The sequence below is a fragment of the Oncorhynchus kisutch genome, linkage group LG6 (genome assembly GCF_002021735.2).
Source record: "Oncorhynchus kisutch isolate 150728-3 linkage group LG6, Okis_V2, whole genome shotgun sequence".
In the NCBI taxonomy this organism is placed as follows: domain Eukaryota; kingdom Metazoa; phylum Chordata; class Actinopteri; order Salmoniformes; family Salmonidae; genus Oncorhynchus; species Oncorhynchus kisutch.
In genome coordinates this window covers 81088918-81116417 of record NC_034179.2, presented here as the reverse complement: position 1 = coordinate 81116417, position 27500 = coordinate 81088918, and the positions used below count along the sequence as shown (strand labels likewise).

General features: G+C 45.0%; 1 protein-coding gene across 1 annotated transcript in view; it reads right to left on the bottom strand.

Annotated features, from left to right (window-relative positions):
• Window positions 1-27500, bottom strand: part of LOC109897406 (voltage-dependent calcium channel gamma-2 subunit) — a 107460-nt gene that overhangs the window by 37105 nt on the left and 42855 nt on the right. The window contains exon 2 of the mRNA XM_031827854.1: window positions 12702-12785. Within this exon, the coding sequence (XP_031683714.1) occupies window positions 12702-12785 (84 nt within the window). The remainder of the gene's footprint in view (window positions 1-12701; window positions 12786-27500) is intronic.

The window sequence follows — 27500 nt, the reverse complement described above, 5'->3', positions numbered from 1 at the left end:
ACACTACCCAACACAGCTCCAGAGTGACTCACAACCAGGGATCACTCTATTGCATTAACACCACATAACACATATTCACACTTAACATCATGTCCATTTACCAGTACATTGCCAGTTTATGGCTTCAGCATATAAACCAAATAGTATGTTGTATACACACAAAAAATGCACGCATGCATGAACGCACACACACACACACACACACACACACGTACATACACCAATGAATATGCAGAGTTCTCTTGACAAAGGCATCTCTTTGAACCTTCTTCTCTTCTCTCTTCTCTCTCATTGACAGCATTGTGAGAGGAAATTAGCATTGGCTCTTAATCAGCCTCCCCCAGCACTGAATGTGCTGATGTGCAGGACAGGGTCATGCTAATCAGGTACCTCAGCTCCCAGGCACATTGATTTAAAACTACAAACACTTATTAATCCAGCCTCGCCCTCCTCCTCCTCAATACTCAGCCTCAACCAAGAAGCCTCCTGCAGGAGGTGAGGGGAGGATGGCTCATATTAATGCCTGAAATGGGATGGTATCAAACACATGGAAACAGCGTGTTTGCTGTGTTTAATACCATTCCATTTTCGCCGTTCCAGCCATTACTATCCTCCTGTCCTTCCAAATGACCATGCCACCAGCCGCCTGTGACACACATATGCACACAAAGTTATCATGTGACCTGTACGCTTTCGTTGGCTGGCCCTCGCTTCATACTCGTCGCCAAACCCACTGGCTCCAGGTCATCTACCTGCTAGGTAAAGTCCTGCCTTATCTCTGCTCGCTGGTCACCATAGCAGCACCCACCCGTAGCACGCGCTCCAGCAGTTATATCTCTCTGGTCACCCCAAAAACCAATTCTTACTTTGGCCGCCTCTCCTTCCAGTTCTCTGCTGCCATTGACTGGAACAAACTACAAAAATCTCTGAAACTGGAAACACTTATCTCCCTCACTAGCTATAAGCAACAGCTGTCAGAGCAGCTCACAGATCACTGCACCTGTACATAGCCCATCTATAAATAGCCCAAACAACTACTGCTTCCCCTACTGTATTTATTTATTTATTTTGCACCCCATTATTTCTACTTTGCAAACGCATCTACTGTCAAATCTACCTTTCTAGTGTTTTAATTGCTATATTGTATTTACTTCGCCACCATGGCCTATTTATTGCCTTTACCTCCCTTATCATACCTCATTTGCTCACATTGTATATAGACGTATTTTTCTACTGTATTATTGACTGTATGTTTGTTTTAATCCATGTGTAACTCTGTGTTGTTGTATGTGTCGAACTGCTTTGCTTTATCTTGGCCAGGTCGCAGTTGTAAATGAGAACTTGTTCTCAACTAGCCTACCTGGTTACATAAAGGTGAAATAAAATAAATAAAATAGAATAAAATGCCTTCTGAGTTGCACACAACCACTATACACGTACACTCTCTATATGCACACAACCACTATACACGTACACTCTCTATATGCACACAACCACTATACACGTACACTCTCTATATGCACACAACCACTATACACGTACACTCTCTATATGCACACAACCACTATACACGTACACTCTCTATATGCACACAACCACTATACACGTACACTCTCTATATGCACACAACCACTATACACGTACACTCTCTATATGCACACAACCACTATACACGTACACTCTCTATATGCACACAGCCAAAGTTTATTTTTCTCAATTTTTGTCTTACACAGAAAAGTACTGTACGACATAGGCCTAAAGTGGGCTGCATGCTCTCTGACACTGCAGTCCTCCACTGAATATAACTCTGTCATACTAACATAACATATCACACAGCAAAATCCCTATCCACACACACCCCTCACACACTCATCCACACACAGACTGGTCACTGGAGCGCGGTGGAAAAGAATCTGGGCCACCCGACACATTGAAGTTCCTTCACATGACAGGACTGCTCAGACAATTAAAGACCACATTTCAATTACTGTAATTACCCTCCACTCCACTGCTGATGTCCCCATAGATCAGGCCTGCCCATCTGCCTGGCTGCCTGACAGCACTGTGCCATAGCTAGCTGCTCTGGGTTAGCTTAGCACCAACAGCCCAGAATCACTACTCGCTCTGTTAGCTTAGCATTGACACAGTAGCCTACATAATCACTGCTGTCTGTGTTAGCTTATCTTAGCCTTAGCGTTTACACAAACAGCATAGTAGCCCATAGACTAACACAGGGTAGAGGAGGCCCTATTAGTTTGAACAAACTGAACAGTAACCCTGCTTAGTCTGTTAGCTAGCTTAGCAGCCAGAAAAGCATGATTAGTAGCCCAGAGCACAGGGCAGAGGAAGCTCAATTTAAAATGAGCCTGGTACAACAGCATGATAGCACAGAGAGATGCTCCAATACATATGGATAAGACTGGTAATACTGTGGTTTATGTCACGATACGCCACTGTTAGCATAGTACCACAGCACGGACTAACATGGGTCAGTACAGAGAAACCCTGCCTTCAATGTGGATATGTCAATGTGTGTGTGAAGGAAGGCTAACAAGTGTCCATATGCAGTCACAAATAACGGTTGTGTAATCTCTGTGTTACTGTCCTTTTGTTTACGAGATACTGTACATTCTCTCACCTCTGAGTTTATAAGAGGAGGCTTCCATATTTCCAGCCTTAATGAGATGTGTAGTCAGAGCGCTGGTACTTGCTCGCCCCACCAGGCCACTAAAATGATTGCCTTTTCCTTTATGGGCCTGTATGTGTTTCCGTATCTATCGATGGACTCCATATCTGTCGCCTAGGCCACCACTGTTACACAGCTACACTGTGACATCTCTCCGTGGCTACATAACACCACACAGTGAATCCAAGTGGACAGTCATAGTAATAATAGTCTGTAATAGAATCCCTTTAAGGCTGTCACTCATGATTAACACATTATCCTGATGACTATCCTCTACCGAGGCAGTGGAGGTCATGTGGTGTGACCCTCCCTCTGGTCCAATGGCTGTGATGGCCAATGGCCATGGTCCTGGCCTCAGGTGGAACCGGCGTGACCCACCAGGGCTCAGGGCTGAGCGACCGGCTGTCCATCCCCCCTCTGGAGCTGGTCTGGAACTCCCATACTGGGCCACAACCAATGATCTCCCCAATGTCGCCTACACCCCCCATCGCCCCATCGTCCCCACTGTCCCACACATGCAAGCCCCCTGTGTGTGTCCTACCCCAGACCCATTGATTTTATTGGGACAGATTAGGCCAGAATCCAGCCCCCTCTCTGTATTAACTATGTAGCTCATCACACCATGCTCTGACTCCTAGTGAACCCTGGCTAGGATCCACAAACATGAGACATCTTTACCACATTCTGCCATCGTTGTCACTACTGGCAGAACATCCACTATAGCTACAACAAGACTACAATTTTCTACTCAATCTGACTCTCTGTCTCTGTCTCTCTCGCTCTCACTCTGTAACTCTCTCTCTCTCTTTCTGTATCTCTCTCTGTATCCCTCTCTCTCTCTCTCACTTTCTCTCTCTCTGTATCTCTCTGTATCGCTCTCTCTCTTTCTGTATCTCTCTCTCTCTCTCTTTCTGTATCTCTCTAACTCTGTATCACTCTCTTTCTGTATCTCTTTCTCTTTCTGTATCTCTCTCTCTGTATCTCTCTCTCGGTATCTCCCTCTCTTTCTATATCTCTCTCTCTGTATCTCTCTCTCTCTCTTTCTGTATCTCTCTCTCTGTATCGATCTCTCTCTCTTTCTGTATCTCTCTCTCTCTATTGCTCTCTTTCTGTATCTCTCTCTCTCTGTATCTCTCTCTGTATCTCTCTCTCTCTCTTTCTGTATCTCTCTCTCTGTATCTCTCTTTCTGTATCTCTCTCTCTCTGTATCTATCTCTCTCTTTCTGTATCTCTCTCTCTCTCTCTTTCTGTATCTCTCTCTCTGTATCGATCTCTCTCGCTTTCTGTATCTCTCTCTCTCTGTATCTCTCTCTCTCTGTATCTCTCTTTCTGTATCTCTCTTTCTGTATCTCTCTCTGTATCTCTCCCTTTATCTCTCTCTGTATCTCTCCCTTTATCTCTCTCTTTATCTCTCTCTGTGTGTAAGTGTGGTTATCACAGTAATGTATTTAGGTGTTCTAATTCCTCCTGCATCAACCGTTTCTTGCATAACTGGGTGTTTTCTTTTACTCCTCTCTTCTCTCTCTTTCTCTCTCTGCTGCTTAGCGCCCAGTACAGTAGTGGATGATGGGAGCTCGGACCAGGCATGATCTAAAAACCCACTGGCGCTTCAGTATGCCTCAGCTGGGTTATATAACCGTGTGTGGATGTGTGAACCGCCTGGCTACGGGGAGAGCCGAGGATTCACAGTCACTACTGTGTGTGTGTTTGGGGATGTCTGTGTGTGCTATGTGTGTGTCTGTGTGTCTATGTCTGTGTCTGTCTGTGTGTGTTCAAGTATGGGGGAGGGGTGGTGCACGTACGTATTCAAGAACATTCTGTGCCTTTCTTCTGTATATGTCAGATTTGCTCAGATTTGCTCACTTCCAATACTGGTGAGCTAGCAGGTGCTGAATCACAGGATTACATACATCATAGAGTCCCCTCAGTCTGAGTGTGAACTCCCTCTGATGTCACTTCCTGTGGGTTTTTACCTGAGGTAATAACCCTTCCCCTCTCGTTCTACCCTGTAAGTGGCTGGCATACTCTCTCTCTCTTTGGTCTCTCTCCAGATGCTCTGTGCAACACCTCATTATGGAAATACCAGCTGTGTGTCCTCCACTAAAGTCAAATGGGCTAAGTATATAAACGAATTCCCTTCACAGACCACATCATCCTGGCTACGATGAAACCTGGCAGCGGAGGTAGTAAAGCTACAGTATATTTTGAGAGAACTGTTCAGGGGAAAAAGGAGGGGACCTTGCAGCACTTTTTGAATGTACTATGACATCCACCTCTCTCTGAACCTGTCCCAATGTGGCCTACTGTACCCTCATGACCTCACCTTGCCCGACCTTCACATAAGAGAACACACAAATGTAACGCAAACATAAAAACGCAGACACACAGAGTGGCCTGAATGGGGGCTCACTTTGTCACTAAAGTACAGAGGTACAACTCCAGACTATAAAGACATGCCAGTCACAGACGGGTGTTCGGGGAGAGAGAGGGAGAAAGAGAGAGAGAGAGTGATAGAGGCCTGACCTATATAGGAAGGAGGCTGAAATATTTATGGATGTGAGTGTCCTAATTGGCAAGCAACTGGGAGCACTGCGGCCCTCTAGTCCAATCACAGAGCAGGAAGCGGTTAAAGCACACAAACACGCACGCACACAGCCATGCACGCACGCGCACGCACGCACGCACACACGCACTTGGGTACATGGTCCGCAGTGTCACCTCACCCCTGCGCCCCTGTCAAGGCCAGTGACTTCGGGCACCATTACCAGAGCTGTTATCATAACCATCCTCTCTGGCACATATGGACGAGCACAGTCGCTCAGAGCGTTAAGTCAAACACAGCCTAATTGGTTAGGCTTCATCTCCAGGACTGGCAGTAACACACACTGCTCCGTTCTCCTCTTCTGTCAGAGTGGGCTTCAATTACTGTCTGTTCTGATGGAGACCAGGAGATGAACACAACCTGAATCCAGTTCAGTTGAGCATCACTGGGTGGGGGAAGGGAGGGGTCAAATGTCTGGAGCATTGTTAAACAGGCGTGGGGCCGAGGCACTGCTCGTAACATGGAAATGTGTGCTAATCAATTCCTTTTCCTATATTTTGAGAGAACTGTTCAGGGGAAAAAGGAGGGGACCTTGCAGCACTTTTTGAATGTACTAGGTCAATATGCAGAGGTAGTGTTAGTTTAACTCATTTGTTTGAAACTCTCAATACTGTACACTTCAAAGTCACAGTCACAGGAATCTTGTGAGATGCAGGAGACATGTTTTGATCCCAGTTAGTCCCAAGAGAAACATTAAACAGGGATCCTACCCTTAGAAGGATAGGACTATTCAGGGCTATTCAACTACAGTATGTTCTTATTGGGGCCAAATTGCAGTTCTTGTGACAATCCCTTCTAACAAGGCCTGCAATCATAGAGGGAAACAGAAGGCATGACCATGTTCCAGTCTTTCAGGAATGGGGTCATAAGAGCTCAGCCAAAACGGTTCAAATGCTAGAGCCAAATTCATAGGAAAAAATGTATTCAACATGCCACATTGACTTCAGAAACCACCAGAAGCTTCTGTTACAGTGTTTTTCAATTGTTTAAAAACACAATTTTGAAAACAGGGCCCAGTTTGTCAAAACACTACACACAATTAGCACAACCCTACACCAAAGTAGCATATTCAGATCATTTGCAAAATGGAACACTTGTCAAAACTATACACGACTTCATACAAATAATATTTTGTTACCATATGAAACACACATTTCTTATGACTTCAATCTTTTTGAACCAGTTACACACTGCTGTTGCTAACCTAAAACACTTTTAGCAAGTCTAATTGTCAGTGATTAGAGTACTGTAAATGAAGTACACAGAAAGTGAAACTATACAAACACTACACAAGACCAATGCTTTCCATATACCCAAATCAGTCAACATGGAGAAGCACAACAAAACATGTCCCAGTTTTCATGCTACTACAGTCGTGTGCATAACACTTAGCTCAGCAAACAGACAAAGGTAAACTACTGTATCCAGTACAGGTTACAACTACAGTACATAACAACAATAAAATCATCTGAAAAAAACGGACAATATTGTACAGAAAATACTGCAGTAAATATACTATACATTATCTCTTCGCCTAGCTGGATCTGGCCAGAGAATTTCAACATCACAAGCAATATCGTCATTAGCAAGACAACGCGGGAAGAACCGTCTTGAATGTCGAATCCAACAGCTGAGGCGTCGACTTGGTCACAGGCGTCCTCCATGGCCTGAATGAGGGGTACCTGAGCCTGGAGATCGTAAACCTTCCACCGCCATGCAGAGAACAACTCTTCGACAGGGTTTAGAAACTGAGAGTATGGTGGAAGGTATAGTACTGTCAACTGTGGAGGGTGTTGAAACCAGTTCTGGACCAAAGCAGAGCGGTGGAATGACACATTGTCCCAGATGACCGTGTATTGCATCTGGTGCATTTCATTACCTGCTGTGGCGATGTGGTGCAATCGGTCCAAAAATGCGAGAATGTGAGGTGTGTTGTAAGGGCCCATTTTGGCATGACGGAGGACAACCCCATGCTGTGAAATGGCAACACAAAGGGTGATGTTATCCCCACGTTGCCTTGGGACATTGATTATAGCCCTGTGGCCAATGATATTTCTGCCTCTCCTTCTTGCTTTTGTGGGGTTTAACCCTGCCTCATCAAAATATATGAATTCATGCAGGATTTTCTCAGCATCAATCTGCAAAACTCCCTGAAATACAGTGAAAGACAATATTGTGTAGTTCAGGATAGGTCTAGTATACAGTCAATGTAAAAAAGTCATGTGTGCAGTATGCAACATCACAGTGCTAAAGTGAACAATACAAACGTCCAGATACTCATGCCGCAGCCGTTTGACACTCTCTGAATTTCGCTCAAAAGGCACTCGATAAAAGTTGTTTCATTTGAACCTGATGTCTTTTCAGGATGCGTGCCAGTGTTGACTGAGACCTGATGGACATTATTGAAAATGGCATGGTCACTGATAATGTTGGCTTGTAGTTCTGAGCCTGATATGGTTTTGGCCAATAATGCTGTTTATTATCTCTCTCTCTCTTGTTCTTGCGTGAATATGGGCCCCCTTCCTCCTTGTTGTTCCCGACCCTCAATCCTATGTAGAGAATAATACATGTAACTTACTGTACAATATCACAAGTGCTGATATGGTGCATACAATAAGCGTCTGATTACTGTAACTGTAGACAGATCTTCTACCTGTTTTCCTGTCGAAAAGTCCTTATGACAGATGCCACTGTATATCTGCTAAGATTTGGCTGAACTCTCAGTCCAGCCTCCCTCAGCGTCAATCCGTGGTTCACAACATGGTCCACTAGTGTTGCACGAATGTCATTTGATAAGTTTGGTCCTCTTCTTTGTGCACGTTCTCCTCCTGCTTCAGGTCTTCTCGACCTCTGGCTCGGGCTATGCCTCTGCCTCTACCTCCTTCTCTGTGTACTTCTCCTCTCACCCTCACTCTTCTTCTGACTCCTTCCATTTTGGTTGAAGGCAGGTGAACCTACCTGCTGCATTTTTATAGTGCTTAAACCTGATTGGTGTGTCTACAATTTAGCAATCATGTGTTTGTGCACCTGATGGCTGTGTTTAACTTCTTGCGTCGAGCCATCCCGGATCCGGGATCGTGAATACAGCCTCAAGCTCATTACCATAACGCAACGTTAACTATTCATGAAAATCGCAAATGAAATGAAATGAATTGTTACGGTTTTCTAGATGTGAAGGAGAGTCGGACCAAACTGCAGCGTGTAGATTGCGATCCATGTTTAATAACGAACGTAAACCACGAATCAATAACAAACACTACAAAAACAATAAACGTAACGAAAACCGAAACAGCCTATACTTGTGTAACCTAACACATAGACAGGAACAAGGACACTAAGGACAATCACCCACGACAAACTCAAAGAATATGGCTGCCTAAATATGGTTCCCAATCAGAGACAACGATAAGCACCTGCCTCTGATTGAGAACCACTCCAGACAGCCATAGACTTTGCTAGATAACCCCACTAGCTACAATCCCAAATACATACACACCAAAACCCCAAGACAAAACACACCACAATACAAAAACTCCATGCCACACCCTGGCCTGACCCAATACATGAAGAAAAACACAAAATACTTAGACCAGGGCGTGACATTAATATGCTAGCTCTCAAGCTTAGCCTTTTTTTAACAACACTGTCATCTCAGATTTTCAAAATATGCTTCTCAACCATAGCAAAACAAGCATTTGTGTAACATCTAGCGCAGCTAGCGTAGCATTTAGCGTTAGCATTAGCAGGCAACATTTTCACAAAAACCAGAAAATCATTCAAATAAAATCATTACCTTTGAAGAACTTCAGATGTTTTCAATGAGGAGACTCTCAGTTAGATAGCAAATGCTCAGTTTTTCCTGAAAGATTATTTGTTTAGGAGAAATTGCTCCGTTTGGTGCGTCACGTTTGGCTACCCAAAAAAAACGAAAATTCAGTCTTCAAAACGCCAAACTTTTTTCCAAATTAACTCCATAATATCGACTGAAACATGGTAAAGGTTGTTTAGAATCAATCCTCAAGGTGTTTTTCACATATCTCTTCATGATATATCGTTCGTTGAAAGCCTCCTCTCTCCTCTCAATCACTGGATGACTGCGTGCAGCTTGTAGATTACGCACCAATTTAGACAAAGGACACCTGGCGGACCCCTGGTAAATGTAGTCTCTTATGGCCAATCTTCCAATGATATGCCTACAAATACGTCACAATGCTGCAGACACCATGGAGAAACGATAGAAAGGGCAGGCTCATTCCCGGCGCATTCACAGCCATATAAGGAGACAATGGAAAACAGAGCTTCAAAAATTCTGCCCATTTCCTGGTTGAAGTTTCATCTTGGTTTCGCCTGTAGCATGAGTTCTGTGGCACTCACAGATAATATCTTTGCAGTTTTGGAAACCTTAGAGTGTTTTCTTTCCAAAGCTGCCAATTATATGCATAGTCGAGCATCTTTTCGTGACAAAATATTGCGCTTAAAACGGGCACGTTTTTTATCCAGAAATTAAAAGAGCGCCCCCTATATACCAAGAAGTTAACAGATTGGCTCATAGGTGTGGTAATTTGACAGTCAGTGCTTTGGAATTGCAAGGAAGTGACACCATGATATACAGTGGGGAAAAAAGTATTTAGTCAGCCACCAATTGTGCAAGTTCTCCCACTTAAAAAGATGAGAGAGGCCTGTAATTTTCATCATAGGTACACTTCAACTATGACAGACAAAATTAGAAAAAAAATCCAGAAAATCACATTGTAGGATTTTTAATGGATTTATTTGCAAATTATGGTGGAAAATAAGTATTTTGGTCAATTAGAAAAGTTGATCTCAATACTTTGTTATATACCCTTTGTTGGCAATGACAGAGGTCAAACGTTTTCTGTCAGTCTTCACAAGGTTTTCACACACTGTTGCTGGTATTTTGGCCCATTCCTCCATGCAGATCTCCTCTAGAGCAGTGATGTTTTGGGGCTGTTGCTGGGCAACACAGACTTTCAACTCCCTCCAAAGATTTTCTATGGGGTTGAGATCTGGAGACTGGCTAGGCCACTCCAGGACCTTGAAATGCTTCTTACGAAGCCAGTCCTTCGTTGCCCGGGCGGTGTGTTTGGGATCATTGTCATGCTGAAAGACCCAGCCACGTTTCATCTTCAATGCCCTTGCTGATGGAAGGAGGTTTTCACTCAAAATCTCACGATACATGGCCCCATTCATTCTTTCCTTAAACACGGATCAGTCGTCCTGGTCCCTTTGCAGAAAAACAGCCCCAAAGCATGGTGTTTCCACCCCCATGCTTCACAGTAGGTATGGTGTTCTTTGGATGCAACTCAGCATTCTTTGTCCTCCAAACACAACGAGTTGAGTTTTTACCAAAAAGTTATATTTTGGTTTCATCTGACCATATGCCATTCTCCCAATCTTCTTCTGGATCATCCAAATGCTCTCTAGCAAACTTCAGACGGGCCTGGACCTGTACTGGCTTATGCAGGGGGACACGTCTGGCACTGCAGGATTTGAGTCCCCGGCGACGTAGTGTGTTACTGATGGTAGGCCTTGTTACTTTGGTCCCAGCTCTCTGCAGGTCATTCACTAGGTCCCCCTGTGTGGTTCTGGGATTTTTGCTCACCGTTCTTGTGATCAGTTTGACCCCACGGGGTGAGATCTTGCGTGGAGCCCCAGATCAAGGGAGATTATCAGTGGTCTTGTATGTCTTCCATTTCCTAATAATTGCTCCCACAGTTGATTTCTTCAAACCAAGCTGCTTACCTATTGCAGATTCAGTCTTCCCAGCCTGGTGCAGGTCTACAATTTTGTTTCTGGTGTCCTTTGACAGCTCTTTGGTCTTGGCCATAGTGGAGTTTGGAGTGTGACTGTTTGAGGTTGTAGACAGGTGTCTTTTATACTGATAACAAGTTCAAACAGGTGCTATTAATACAGGTAACGAGTGGAGGACAGAGGAGCCTCTTAAAGAAGAAGTTACAGGTCTGTGAGAGCCATAAATCTTGCTTGTTTGTAGGTGACCAAATACTTATTTTCCACCATAATTTGCAAATAAATTCATAAAAAATCCTACAATGTGATTTTCTGGATTTTTTTCCCTCATTTTGTCTGTCATAGTTGAAGTGTACCTATGATGAAAATGATCTCTCATCTTTTTAAGTGGGAGAACTTGCACAATTGGTGGCTGACTAAATACTTTTTTGCTCCACTGTACTTCTGTGTCTGATGTATACAAGTGTGTTTAGTGTTTTGCAAATCACTGTGTGTAATGTTTTGCAAATAGTGTGAATGACAATGTGCTTACAGTTGTGCAAATCTAGCCTTGTGTTTTGCTCCTTGAGTGTAAGGTTTTGCTAATTGTGGGAAAAGTTACATTTTAGTGTGTAAGCAATCGTAAAAAACTGTAATCATAGTGAGCGTTTCAATCTATCTGTTCTCCTCTACTTTTCCTGGCTGGCAAAGGATCAGGATGTTGTCTCTGGTTTTGAATCTGAATTTAGAGACCTGAAATTAAAAACTTAATCTAAACGCATCTGAGAAGTTTCATATATAAAACTTTTGTAAACTTGAAATTATAGTTTGGTAACTTGATACACAGACAATGAATGCAATATCTATCATATTGAAACTGAATATATAATATTGAATTTGAATATTCAATTACATGTAAATTAAATTTGAAAACTGAATGGAATATTCACTCAATTCGGTTTCAAATCATGAAATACAAGTTTGTGCATTACAAATTCAAAAATATTACATTCAAATTCAATATCCTAATACAAATTCTAAATGATGGAATTCAACTACAATTTCTGTTGGCATTGAAATCATGTAATTTTAGGATTATTACCACAGCTTGTTTGACACTCATTTCCATGTCTTGCTAGCAGTGAGGAAAACAGAGCACAAATCAATGTGTGGAGTTTACAGGGTACACAGTGGACTGTAATACTGCACGTTACGTTACACATGGCAGGCAGTAAAAACAGCCAGGAGAGGAGGAGTTCAGACAGACAGGCACTCACTAAAAGCAGGATACAGTTTAGAGATATATAAAATAACACACAGGCCCACCAGAACTACTGTCACTGTATTGACTGTCAGGGGCTGGGTGGGAAAGTGGGCTCAGGTATTAAATATGAACAAGTTGTCAGTGGAAGTAATAGGAGGCGTTGCTGGCTGATTTCTGTCCCACCTTGTCACCTGATTGGTTACCTCATATTAAATACGACCCTCTCTTAACAAGATTAGAAAGTACACAGTTGTACATTTGTGTAGTATTTGTGTAGCATTTACACTATTCACTACAATACAGTATCAAATGTGCAGCTGGGATGCCCAGACCACACTATCCCTTGAGGCTCACTGGCTCCTCTGTACTGTAAAAGTGAAAGCCAAAGAGAGGAGACTCACGTAAGAAGTACTCAGAGGGGTCCGCTTCATAGTCCGTGTCCTCAGGAAAGTGATCTATCTGTTTACACATCCCTTTAAAGTTCCCTGGAGGAGAAACAAGAGAGAAAACACACAGGGTCAGAAAAGCAGTCACAGAGGAAAAATAATAATAGAACCAAGAGAAACGGCTTGTGAGATCCACAGGAAGATTTGAATAGAACAGATTAATTATTATGGAGCAACACAGCACTTAAGTGAAGGTATTGTACGCCTGCAGGAAGGAAGGGATGGTGAGACATGGGGGGAGGTCAAGTGATGAAGGGAGGGAGGGATGGATGGATGCGTGTTTTGGGGATACCTGGAGCACGGAGGAATGGAGGAGGATGTGGATACTGTTCCGGTGTGTGAAACATATGGGCCAGTGATTTGTTTGTGTGGGCAGCAGAGAGATGAATATATAATGAGTGATAGGATCCTGGACATTTAGTCATTACATCTGTTCCAGATGGCTGCCGTTTTGCAAGCTCCGACCCAACTTAGCTATTTTGTGATTTTTTTGTTGTATATATAATATAATATAATATTTTTCTACCCAATTTCGTGGTATCGAATTGGTAGTTACAGTCTTGTCTCATCGCTGCAACTCGTGTACGGACTCGGGAGATGAGAAGGTCGAGAGCCATGCGTCCTCCGAAACACGATCCAACCAAGCCGATCCAACCAAGCAAAACTGCTTCTTGACACAATGCCCGCTTAAGCCGGAAGCCAGCCACACCAATGTGTTGGAGGAAACACCGTACACCTGGTGAACGTGTCAGCGCATGCCCGCCACAGGAGGCGCTAGAGCGCGATGGGACAAGGACATCCCTGCCAGCCAAACCCTCCTCTAACCTGGATGATGCTGGGCCAATTGTGCGCCGCCCCATGGGTCTCCCGGTCACGTTTTTTATCTGACTGGATAATAATATGTCCCACTCACTTCTAAAACCAAAGTTGCGCCCCTGCCTGTATGTATGTATGTTTGTATGTAAATGTAACACACAGCGATGTTAGGAAACATGAGGATGAAACTCCACAGAGGAGTGGGCGCTCTGCCCTTCTCATAAGCACCAGGGACTGGGTTTCCCTAGCCCAGGCAGCACATGCCCTGGTCTGGCTTTGGTGGTAATGCGAGCCTGAGGTTGCTAGTCAGAATGGAGGCCTCTCCGGCAGCAGGTGGCGGCTTGTAAACAAGAGTGGCACAGCTGGTGAGACCTGGAGCGGCTCCAACTGCTGTGCAGTGGGAACCTCATCTCCTAATGCTCATTCATTTGGCTGACGCCTCAGTGCCCAGGCTGCCAAGTCACTCGCTCTGCCCTTTCAGGAAGCAGCCTGCCTGGCCTGGCCTGTCCTTCTTCCCACTTCCCACTTTTCTCTATACCTTCATCCCTCCATTCCTCCATGCTGTGGTACCACAGAAGGTCCATCCGTGATGGGGTCACTCAAGGTCGCACGGCGAAGGAATCACCCAATACAGAGGTCATTACTGCACCCCTGCTGCCGAGGAGGAAACAGACGAGGAGGAAGCAGACCCAGGAGCATGTGATTGGGCCAGATTACTGTCTCATTAACTTATTCATCTCCTTCTCCCTCCAGTGTCTGTCTAACTAGGTGAACAGGTGTTTGTTAGCCGGGTGCCAGGTGTTGCCGAGGTGAAGATGGCAGGATGGGTGCGGCTGGGTGGGGTGCTGATTTTGTGAATAGACCCCACGTACGGAGAATTGACCCCCGGCGAGAACCGCTCGGATATGAGAGCGACTGGTGTCTGAAGGAAGAGCTATAAGACAGACTTAACACGGCTCTTCCTTCTGTGCACACTGTGTGTGGTAGGGCTCACAGAAGGCTGAGGGGAGACAGTGTTTGATGCCACAGAGGTAACTGTCTGTTAACTGTCTGAAGGTAGTTAAGGTTTCATCAGAGGAGAGTTTGTTGTGATTGTTCCAATGTCATTGAGTTTTGACCGAGCGGTTGGCAGAGGCCTTGCTAGGCTGGAGTTGGGCCGCAGCAGAGGAGTGTGGGAACCTCCGTGTGAAACACACACTAATCCTTCCTCGGTGGACAGAGTCCAAAGTGCTGACGGTGTGTGTGTGTGTGTGTCCACTTCTCTCTCTCACCTTCCCCAGCTCTGGCTCATAATCAAAAAGCACTCATTGATTTCCATCAACAAGATGCGGCAATTAACAAGAGACAGGGAGGAATATATGGGAAAGAGGGAGAGAGAGGAAGGGCAATGAACAGAGAGAAGGTTGAAGTCCAGAAGAGAGAGGGATAGATCTGCTTTCATTGTCACACTTTCATCATTGTTGGATCGAAACTCATAGGCCTAAAAAGCACATGAAACTCAGTGTGCGACTCTTACCACCACTGACATTACAGTACAGCCACTGAGACTCCACAATAAATAACATCTATCAAGAAGTGGGTCAAATGCAGTGAAGCAGTGAAGGAGAAAAATAAGGAATATCCTGAACTCTTTCATTTCAAATCCATTTCAATAAGGATACGACTGTTTATGTAGTTACACAGCACAGTCGCCACGGAGTTGTCGGAACAAAACGTATAACATTGAGAACACAGCATCCACCCACAGTGCACCACGTGTCTTTGTCTTATCAACAGCTTTTCATGCATGCTTTTTTTTTCATGCATGCTTTTCAATCGATCGCTGCCCGCACCTGCTCGCCTGTCGGACGTCTCTGACTTAGAATACGTGGACAACTACAAATACCTGGGTGTCTGGTTAGACTGTAAACTCTCCTTCCAGACTCACATTAAGCATCTCCAATCCAAAATTAAATCTAGAATCGGCTTCCTATATCGCAACAAAGCATCCTTCACTCATGCTGCCAAACATACCCTCGTAAAACTGACCATCCTACCGATCCTTGACTTCGGTGATGTCATCTATAAAATAGCCTCCAACACTCTACTCAACAAACTGGATGCAGTCTATCACAGTGCCATCCGTTTTGTCACCAAAGCCCCATACACTACCCACCATTGAGACCTGTACGCTCTCGTTGGTTGGCCCTCGCTTCATTCTCGTCGCCAAACCCACTGGCTACAGGTTATCCACAAGTCTCTGCTAGGTAAAGCCCCGCCTTATCTCAGCTCACTGGTCACCATAGCAGCACCCACTCGCAGCACGCGCTCCAGCAGGTATGAGATATACTGGTATACTGGTCACCCCCAAAGCCAATTCCTCCTTTGGTTGTCTTTCCTTCCAAATCTCTGCTGCCCATGACTGGAACGAATTGCAAAAATCTCTGAAGCTGGAGACTCATATCTCCCTCACTAGCTTTAAGCACCAGCCGTCAGAGCAGCTCACAGATCACTGCACCTGTACATAGCCCATCTGTAAACAGCCCATCTATCTACCTACATCCCAATACTGGTATTTATTTATTTATTTTGCTCCTTTGCACCCCAGTATCTCTACCTGCACATTCATCTTCTGCCGATCTACCATTCCAGTGTTTAATTGCTATATTGTAATTACTTCGCCACCATGGCCTATTTATTTCCTTAACTTACCTCATTTGCACTCACTGTATATAGACTTTTTGTTTTCTTTTGTTCTACTGTATTATTGACTGTATGTTTTGTTTATTCCATGTGTAACTCTGTGTTGTTGTATGTGTCGAATTGCTACGCTTTATCTTGGCCAGGTCGCAGTTGCAAATTTGTTCTCAACTAGCCTACCTGGTTAAATAAAGGTTAAATTAAAAAAATTAAAATAAAAAACAGCTGACATCACAGAGTGGGAGAATGGTATAGTTAGCTGCCTGTCCCGTCCACAGTTGTGTCACTTGTTCATGCAACTGCAGAGAGTAGCCTATTGGGGGAACCACTTCAATTAGTGTGCTGAAAGACTAATGTGACACTTAGCCGCTCCAAACTGTCCTTCTCTTGTCAGACATGTCAACTCAGCACGCTGGTAAATGTTTTATACTAACATTATTATTTTTCAGAAACCTCCCGTACAAAAGTGTGTGACCGTGGGAAGGGTGAAGGGTGGAGGGTGGAGAGGGGGAGAGAAGGGAGGAGGAGGGCAGAGGGGGGAGAAGGGGAGGGAAGGGAAGTGTGGAGGAGGAAGGGAGGAGGGCAGAGGGGGGAGAGTAGGGGGCAGAGGGGGAGGCCATCTGGCAGGGGACCCACAACAGGTGTCTGGTAGGTCACGACATCTTCATTCAGCGTTTACAGACAGGCCATAGTATCCACTATGTTACCTCTATCTGAGGGTTGCTCACTATAGCAAGCTGTAGTACTACAATAGCATCATGTCAGTACATACTCAGCCCTGTTGAAAGTGCTTGGTGTTAAAAAGCAATCGAGGCATTGTAAGTATAGCTAGCCTTCTAACTAATAACTAATAAGTCTTGTGCTAATCATTTATAAAGCAGTTAGCATTAAGAGCAGAGCCAGGTCATGGGACCGACCCACTGGGTCCCATCAGCTGGCTCCATACTAGGGATCAGCACTGGTCTTTCTCAATCACCCTAACAACCACTGGCCACCATGACCCCTACTGTGGGGATGAGCTATGGCCTAACACCTAGGTCCTTTCCTGTCCTCCCTGCCCCACACTGCCATAAAGCACTTCAATACTAGAGCAGACCGAGATCCATTCAGGAGAGGAGAGGAGGAAGAAGGGAAGAGGGAGGTGGACAAGGTCAAGTGAGTGGGGCTGGTGGGTGGGTGTAGATTTACAATCGCCCATCCCACAGAGGCTCCTGGTCTGCTCAGCAGCTGGATTTTCCGGTCGATGTGCCCCCATTTTCTGTTCCTTAGAGATGGCTGTATAGTATGTCTCCAAGGTTGTGTCTTCATGGGGAGATAAGGCTGTGATTTGTAAATTGGCCTCTGCTCTGGGGAGTCCTACTCTATTGGCATGACCGTCATGTTGGGATCAACATTCTGAATAAAAATACTCATATTGAAATCAATACATTCCAAGGTCGGGGTTAACTGTTTAAGAATCACACAGAGGCACTTTTTCCAATGCTATTGAAGCCACAAACACAACCCCTGCTGGGCTCAAGCTAGAGTGAGAAAAGTTAAATTTTTCTCTCTGGCTTTCACTGAGGAGAGGATTCTTGGCCCTGGTGCTTTGGATTTGACGGTTTAAGTCGGCTGTGACTTTCCCCACTTGGACAGAAACCGTACTCTCTCACTCTTTTTTCTCTCTCTCTGTCTCTCCCCTCTCTCTTACTCTCTTTCCCCCTCTCTCTCTTTTTCGCTCTCTCTCCCAACGTCCGGCTGATAGAAATAAGCACTGGCCCATAAAACCCGGGGAGCCGCCAGATACAATGGGCCAAATTACGGCAGAAGAAAGTGATTTTTATTTTAATTGTAATCTTTGACTCCCAACACATTTTCTTTCCACACGATTTCCATTCACAGGAAAAGATTACTGAGGGATTCTTCAAGATAATTGGGAGTGTTCAATTACCAACTGACCCACCTCCCCCCACCTCCCCCCTAAACTTCTCCAACTAATATGACATCTGGAAATGCTCTCCCTACTACATGTGTAATACATTTTGGATGTGACACTTGTGCCCAAACAAAAACAACAATGTCTAGACATGATCTTGACACTGTCAGCTTAGTCCTGTTAAAGAAAGACTAAAACACTCATCCTTGACAATATGGGAGTAAATGTGTGTGTGTGTGTGTGTGTATGGACGCAGGTGAGAGAGCTAAGCATTCCTCCTCTTCCTTAACCACCCCCTCTACTGCTGCTGCTGCTGATGTCATCCATCAGTGGTGTCTAAGACTCCAGAGATTCCCTTAGGACACAACAGAACAGAACATAGAGAACCGGCCAATCCCCAGACCCCTAGCCACAGACAGACACACAGGAGGGCGCGCCCACACACACTGACCTCCTAACAGTAGTGTCACCACCACAGCTCCCGAAACACAGGCAGTAGTTTGTTGTTGTCTATGAGGTTCTGTGGCTGGATGAAGGAGGGAGGGTCAACAGGCCTGGTTCAAGTAGGAGGCGTTGTTCGAGGTTGAGAGACAGACAGAGAGAAAAAGAGAGGAAACGCAGCTTGGTGCACCGGATTCCAGCCGAGTGCTTACTTCTGAGTCGGTGGGCGGAATTCTGGAAAAGTTTGCAGGCAGCCACCTAGTGCGTCAGCAGCAGCCACCCCCACCCATCCCCCTCCCTTCTACCCCCCCCCCCCCCCCCCCCCGCAGTGCCCCCTTGGCAGCCATTGCCATGTGGACATCAGAACCAGTCGCTGTGAAAAAATATAAAAGATTCCTGGTGTGGGGGTTGCCATGGAGACAGTTATCTGGGGCCCACTTGAAGATGATCACATGGGTGGAGCTGATGTTTGGGCCAATCTAGTGATGTGTTTAACCCCTGGACTGACCCACTGCTCACTTGTCTTTATGCAGTGTACCTACTCACTAAGCTGCCCTACACCTTTATGTTGCTAACCAAGATTAGTATAACATAGCATTCGGCTACCCCTGCGCATCGACCTCTACATGTTAGCAACATTCTATACAGTACCAGGCAAAAGTTTGGACACACCTACTCAGTCAAGGGGTTGTCTTTATTTTTACTATTTTCTACATTGTAGAATAATAGTGAAAACATCAAACTATGAAATAACACTAATGGAATCATGTAATAACCAAAAAAGTGTTTAACAAATCAAAATATATTTTATACTTGAGATTCTTCAAAGTAGCGACCCGTTACCTTGATGACAGCTTTGCACACTCTTGGCTTTCTCTCAACCAGCTTCATGAGGTAGTCACCTGGAATGCATTTCAATTAACAGGTGTTGTCACGTTTCTTCAAAATCGAACCCAGAAGCAGACCAGAACAAGGAGAGTAGGAAGAAGGTGAGTATTTATTTACAAGTGAATGTGAGTGGGTAGATACATCCAGGTGGCGTAGCGGGCAGCGGTGGTGAGTTGATGGGAGTAAATAGGTGGATCCAATGAGGAAGCGGAATCCTCCGATGACCAGGCGGGAATGGGGTAAATGATCCGGGTGAGTAACTGAAGACAGAACAAACGGCGGTAAGTTGAAGGCAAGCAAGACGTACAAAACAACAAAACAAATTCTATCCAACTTGAGGCTGATACTATGGCACAACATACTGTTCATGGCTAACGATCCGGCAGGGAATGGATGTCAGGTCAGAGCTTTTGAATGGGAGAGGTGATGATCAGGACAGGTGTGCAGATTACTGATGGGATACAGGTGCGGGTGAACATCGATCTCCCAACAAGCTAATTTGCCCGGCAACCAGACAGGGTGCGTTCCAGGACACCGGAAACACACTCCAGGACAGAAACACAGGCAAACACAGACTCAGGAAGCGGGGTTCGTGACAGGTGTGTCTTGTTTAAAGTTAATTTGTGGAATTTCTTTCTTTCTTAATGCATTTGAGCCAATCAGTTGTGTTGTGACAAGATAGGGGTGGTATACAGAAAATAGCCCTATTTGGTAAAAGACCAAGTCCATATTATGGCAAGAGCGCCTCAAATAAGCAAAAAGAAACGATAGTCCATCATTACTTTAAGACATGAAGGTTAGCCAATACGGAAAAGTTCAAGAACTTTGAAAGTTTCTTCAAGTGGAGTCACAAAAACCATCAAGCACTATGATTGATGAACTGGCTCCCATAAGGACCGCCACAGGAATGGAAGACCCAGAGTTACCTCTGCTGCAGAGGATAAGTTTATTAGAGCTACCAGCCTCAGAAATTGCAGCCCAAATAAATGCTTCACAGAGTTCAAGTAACTGACACATCTCAACATCAAGCCTTCATGGTTGAATTGCTGCAAATAAACCATTACTAAAGGACACCAATAAGAAGAAGCTTTGGCCAGGAAACACAAGCAATGGACATTAGACCTGTGGAAATCTGTCCTTTGGTCTGATGAGTCTGAATTTGAGCTTTTTTGTTCCAACCGCCGTGTGAGACGCAGAGCAGATGATCTCCGCATGTGTGGTTCCCACCGTGAAGCATGGAGGAGGAGGTGTGAAGGTGTGGGGGTGCTTTGCTGGTGACACTGCCAGTGATTTATTTAGAATTCAAGGCACACTTAACCAGCATGGCTACCACAGGATTCTTCCGCAATACACCATCCCATCAGGTTTGAGCTTAGTGGGACTATCATTTGTTTTGATTTATTTTATGTTATTTGAATTTTTTACCTCCTTTTTCTCCCCAATGTCTCATCGCTACAACTCCCATACGGGCTCGGGAGAGACGAAGGTCGAAAGTCATGCGTCCTCCGAAACACAACCCAACCAAGCCGCAATGCTTCTTAACACAGCGCGCATCCAACCCGGAAGCCAGCCACACCAATGTGTCGGAGGAAACACTGTGCACCTGGCGACCTTGGTTAGCGCGCACTGCGCCCGGCCCGCCACAGGAGTCGCTGGTGCTCGATGAGACAAGGATATCCCTACCGGCCAAACCCTCCCTAACCCGGACTACGCTAGGCCAATTGTGCATCGCCCCACGGAGCTCCCAGTCGCGGCCGGCTACGACAGAGCCTGGGCGCGAACCCAGAGTCTCTGGTGGCACAGCTAGCGCTGCGATGCAGTGCCCTAGACCACTGCGCCACCTGGGAGGCTATCACTGTTTTTCAACAGGATAATGACCCAACACACCTCCAGGCTGTGTAAGGGCTATTTGACCAAGAAGGAGAGTGATGGTGCTGCATCAGACGACCTGGCCTCCACAATCACTTGACCTCAACCCAGTTGAGATGGTTTGGGATGAGTTGAACTGCAGAGTGAAGGAAGTCCTTCAGGACTGTTGGAAAAGCATATCATCAAGGCGAAGGGTGGCTACTTTGAAGAATCAAAAGTATAAAATATATTTTGATTTGTTTAACATAATATACAGTACCAGTCAAACATTTGGACACAGCTACTCATTCAAGGGTTTTTCTTTATTTTTACTATTTTCTACATTGTAGAATAAAAGTGAAGACATCAAAACTATGAAAGAACACATATGGAATAATGCCTGTAGACTGCTGGAGTACAAAGACAAAACAACCAAAAATGAGTCACTATCCCAATGCCTTTGGAGCTCACTGTATATGTTATACAGTTTTGTCTTTCTTCTCTAGCACTTTGGACTACATCACACTTGTGACTCTACAGATGTGTTGGATGCTACCACACATTAATGTGGATGCTACCATGGTTACAGATAATCCTGAATGAATTGTAAATAATAGAAAGTTATAAACTCACAAATATCATTATTCACGATTCATTCAGGATTATCTGTAACCATGGTAGCATTCACATTAATGTAGAAGTGTTTAGACACATATTCTACACTTATTTTGTGTCATTTTGACTCCAAAATGACACAATACATTATTAACCATTAATTTCTATTGGGCACAAAATAATCTGGAACACAACCAAAACAAACAGCAAATGCATCCAACTAATTTGTAGAATCAAGCTTGATGTAGTCATTGCATGCTATGAATATTGGACCAAATACTAAACTTTTGACAACTTTAATACACATGTAAGTGAATTTGTCCCATTTCTTTTAGTCCCCTAAAATGGTGGGACTATGTACAAAAAGTGCTGTAATTTCTAAACAGTTCACCCAATATGGATAACAATACCCTCAGATTAAAGCTGACAGTCTGCATTTGAACCTCATAGTCAATGCATTATTTCAAATCCAAAGTGCTGGAGTACAGAGCCAAAACAACAAAACATGTCACTGTCCCAATACTTTTGGAGCTCACTGTAGTATTATTTAGCAGCAAACAGCTACTAAGGACATGACTAGAGCTCAGCACTCAGCTGAACACAATGAATCTCCCTTGTCCTGGTATCACACTGACAGAGGCATCCCCAAACCGTAGTTTCTTTTGATTTAGATTTTATTAGGATCTCTTTAAACCCAAGGGCTAGTCTTTCAAAAGTCCTTAAAGTGTACGCTATGGATATGTACCATATGGCTGTGTACCCTATGGATATGTACCCTATGGCTGTGTACCCTATGGATGTGTACCCTATGGATATGTACCCTATGGATGTGTACCCTGTGGATGTGTACCCTATGGATATGTACCCTATGGCTGTGTACCCTATGGATGTGTACCCTACCCAACCCGTAGTTAAATTTTATTGAGATTTTATTAGGATCTCTTTAAACCCAAGGGCTAGTCTTTCAAAAGTCCTTAAAGTGTACGCTATGGATATGTACCCTATGGATATGTACCATATGTATATGTACCATATTGTCATGCACCATATGTATATGTACCCTGTGTCACGAATCCCGTTTCCTGAGTCTGTTTTTTGCCAGTGTTCTGTCCTGGAGTGTTTTTTCCGGCGTCCTGGAACACACCCTGTCTGGTTGCCGGGCAATGTAGCCAGTTGGGAGTTCTGATTACCCGCACCTGTATCCCATCAGCTATCTGCACACCTGGTCCTGATCATCATCTCTCCTCTTCATAAGCCCGGACCTGACAACCATTCCCTGCCGGATCGTTAGCCATGAACGGTATGTTGTGCCATAGTATCAGCCTCAAGTTGGATAGAATTTGTTTTGTTGTTTTGTACGTCTTGCTTGCCTTCAACTTACCTCCGTTTGTTCTGTCTTCAGTTACTCACCCGGATCATTTACCCCATTCCCGCCTGGTCGTCGGAGGATTCCGCTTCCCCATTGGATCCACCTATTTACTCCCATCAACTCACCACCGCTGCCCGCTACGCCACCTGGATGTATCTACCCACTCACATTCACTTGTAAATAAATTCTCACCTTCTTCCTACTCTCCTTGTCCTGGTCTGCTTCTGGGTTCGATTTTGAAGAAACGTGACACCCTGTGGATGTGTACCCTATGGCTGTGTACCCTATGGCTGTGTACCCTATGGCTGTGTACCCTATGCATGTGCACCCTATGGCTGTGTACCCTATGGATATACACCCTATGGCTGTGTACCCTTTGGATGTGTACCCTTTGGATGTGTACCCTATGGATATGTACCCTGTGGATATGTACCCTGTGGATATGTACCCTGTGGATACATACCCTATGGATGTGTACCCTATGGATGTGTACCCTATGGATGACTGGGTAAGGTGGTTAATGTGTGCTGGGCGTGGTAAGCACGCTTACGTCCCCTCCTTAATGAGGGGTAGGCAGCCCCAGCACCCAGCAGCAAGGACAACAGGCCTAATCACTGTATTCATCCTTATAATCACACTATTCATCCTTATAATCACGCTATTCATCTTCATAATGACCCTGCTAAGGTGGGAGCCTAGTGCAGCGTCACACAGACGCACACATACGTGCACATACACTCATGCACACACAGGCACTCAGGCGCGCACACACAAACACAAAACACACACACACAGGAAAGGGAGCGACATGGGGATGATAATGATTGTGTTGGATAAAGCATACTGTAAATACATATTTGACTGTTGTAGCTGCTAATCTGCAATGGAATACAAGCCAGTATGCTGTGGATAAGCTATAGCTCTCTCTACTGTGCTAATACTGCTTGATGTTTCATGGATTGATCAGACTGATTTGACAATCCTGGCAGACTTCTCTTTGCAAAACATCTACATATCATCCTCTTTGAAGAACGCTGAATATACATTTGGGCAGATATTTTCCTACAGACTGTCTTTCAGAATCTGTGATTCCTGCCCTTAGCTGTGGGATGGGAAGTGTTTCTGATGTTCAGACACAGTAGTTATACACTATCTGTACAGCAGAAGATGGAGGAACGTGTAGGGATTTGAAGACTGGTTGTGTCTCAGTGTTTACTTGTGTGTTGATGGAGGTAGTGTAGAGGGGATACATGGGGATACAAGGGGATGTAGGGGGATACAGGTGGGATACAGGGGGGATACAGGGGGGATATAGGGGGATACAAAGGGGATACAGGGGGGATATAGGGGGATACAAAGGGGATACAGGGGGGATATAGCGGGGATACAGGGGTATATAGGGGGGATACAAGGGGATACAACGTGGGATACAGGGGTATATAAGGGTATATAGGGGGGATACAGGGGTATATATGGGTATAAAGGGGGGTACAGGGGTATATAAGGGTATATAGGGGGGATACAGGGGTATATAGGGGTATATAAGGGGGATACAGGGGTATATATGGGTATATAGGGGGGTACAGGGGTATATAAGGGTATATAGGGGGGATACAGGGGTATATAGGGGTATATAAGGGGGATACAGGGGTATATATGGGTATATAGGGGGGGATACAGGGGTATATAGGGGTATATAGGGGGTATACAAGGGTATATAGGGGGGATACAGGGGTATATAGGGGGTATACAGGGGTATATTGGGGGTATATAGGGGGGATACAGGGGTATATAGGGGGTATACAGGGGTATATAGGGGGTATACAGGGGTATATAGGGGGTATATAGGGGGGATACAGAGGTATATAGGGGGTATACAGGGGTATATAGGGGGGATACAGGGGTATATAGGGGGTATACAGGGGTATATAGGGGGGAAACAGGGGTATATAGGGGGGATACAGGTGTATATAGGGGTATATAGGGGGGATACAGGGGTATATAAGGGTATATAGGGGGGATACAGGGGAATATAAGGGTATATAGGGGGGATACAGGGGTATATAAGGGTATATAGGGGGGGGTACCGGGGAATATAAGGGTATATAGGGGGGATACAGGGGTATATATGGGTATATAGGGGGATCAAGGGGTATATAATGGTATATAGGGCTGATACAGGGGTATATAGGGGTATATAGGGGGGATACAGGGGTATATATGGGTATATAGGGGGGACACGGGTATATAGGAGTATATAGGGGGATACATGTGTATATAAGGGTATATAGGGGGGGATACAGGGGTATATAGGGGGTATACAGGGGTATATAGGGGGATACAGGGGTATATAGGGGGTATACAGGGGTATATTGGGGATATAGGGGGGATACAGGTGTATATATGGGTATATAGGGGGATCAAGGGTATATAATGGTATATAGGGCTGATACAGGGGTATATAGGGGTATATAGGGGGGATACAGGGGTATATATGGGTATATAGGGGGGACACGGGTATATAGGAGTATATAGGGGGATACAGGTGTATATAAGGGTATATAGGGGGGGATACAGGGGTATATAGGGGGTATACAGGGGTATATAGGGGGGATACAGGGGTATATAGGGGGTATACAGGGGTATATTGGGGATATAGGGGGGGATACAGGGGTATATAGGGGGTATATAGGGGTATATAGGGGGTATACAGGGGTATATAGGGGGGATACAGGGGTATATAGGGGGTATACAGGGGTATATTGGGGGTATATAGGGGGGATACAGGGGTATATAGGGGGGTATACAGGGGTATATAGGGGGTATACAGGGGTATATAGGGGGGATACAGAGGTATATAGGGGGTATATAGGGGCATATAGGGGGTATACAGGGGTATATAGGGGGGATACAGGGGTATATAGGGGGTATACAGTGGTATATAGGGGGATACAGGGGTATATAGGGGGTATACAGGGGTATATAGGGGGGATACAGAGGTATATAGGGGGTATATAGGGGTATATAGGGGGTATACAGGGGTATATAGGGGGTTATACAGGGGTATATAGGGGGATACAGGGGGTATATAAGGGTATAATAGGGGGGATACAGGGGAATATAAGGGTATATAGGGGGGATACAGGGGTATATAAGGGTATATAGGGGGGGTACAGGGGAAAAATAAGGGTATATAGGGGGATACAGGGGTATATATGGGTATATAGGGGGGTACAGGGTATTATAAGGGTATATAGGGGGATACAGGGGTATATAGGGGTATATAGGGGGGGATACAGGGGTAATATATGGGTATATAGGGGGGACCACGAGGGGGTATATAGGAGTATATAGGGGGATACAGGTGTATATAAGGGTATATAGGGGGGATACAGGGGTATATAGGGGGTATACAGGGGTATATAGGGGGATACAGGGGTAATAGTGGGTATACAGGGTATATTGGGGGGTATATAGGGGGGATAACAGGGGTATACAGGGGTATATAGGGGGGATACAGGGGTATATAGGGGGGATACAGGGGTATATAGGGGGTATAACAGGGGTATATAGGCGGTATACCGGGGTATATAGGGGGGATACAGGGGTATATAGGGGGGATACAGGGGTATATAAGGGTATATAGGGGGATACAGGGGTATATAGGGGTATATAGGGGGGATACCAGGGTATATATGGGTATATAGGGGGGACACAGGGGTATTAAGGAGTATATAGGGAGGGACACAGGTGTATATAAGGGTATATAGGGGGGGATACAAGTGGTATAATAGGGGGGTATACAGGGGTATATAGGGGGGATACGGATCGGGGTATATATAGGGGGTATACAGGGGTATATTGGGGGTATATAGGGGGTATAACAGGGGTATATAGGGGGTATACCGGGTAATATAAGGGTATATAGGGGGGGGGTACAGGGGAATATACGGGTATATAAGGGGGGATACAGGGGTATATATGGGTATATAGGGGGGTCAACAGGGGTATATAAGGGTATATAGGGGGATCAGGGGTATATAGGGGTATATAGGGGGGGATACAGGGGTATAATATGGTATATAGAGGGGGACACAGGGGTATATAGGAGTATATAGGGGGATACAGGTGTATATAAGGTACTATAGGGGGGGATACAGGGGTATATAGGGGGTATATAGGG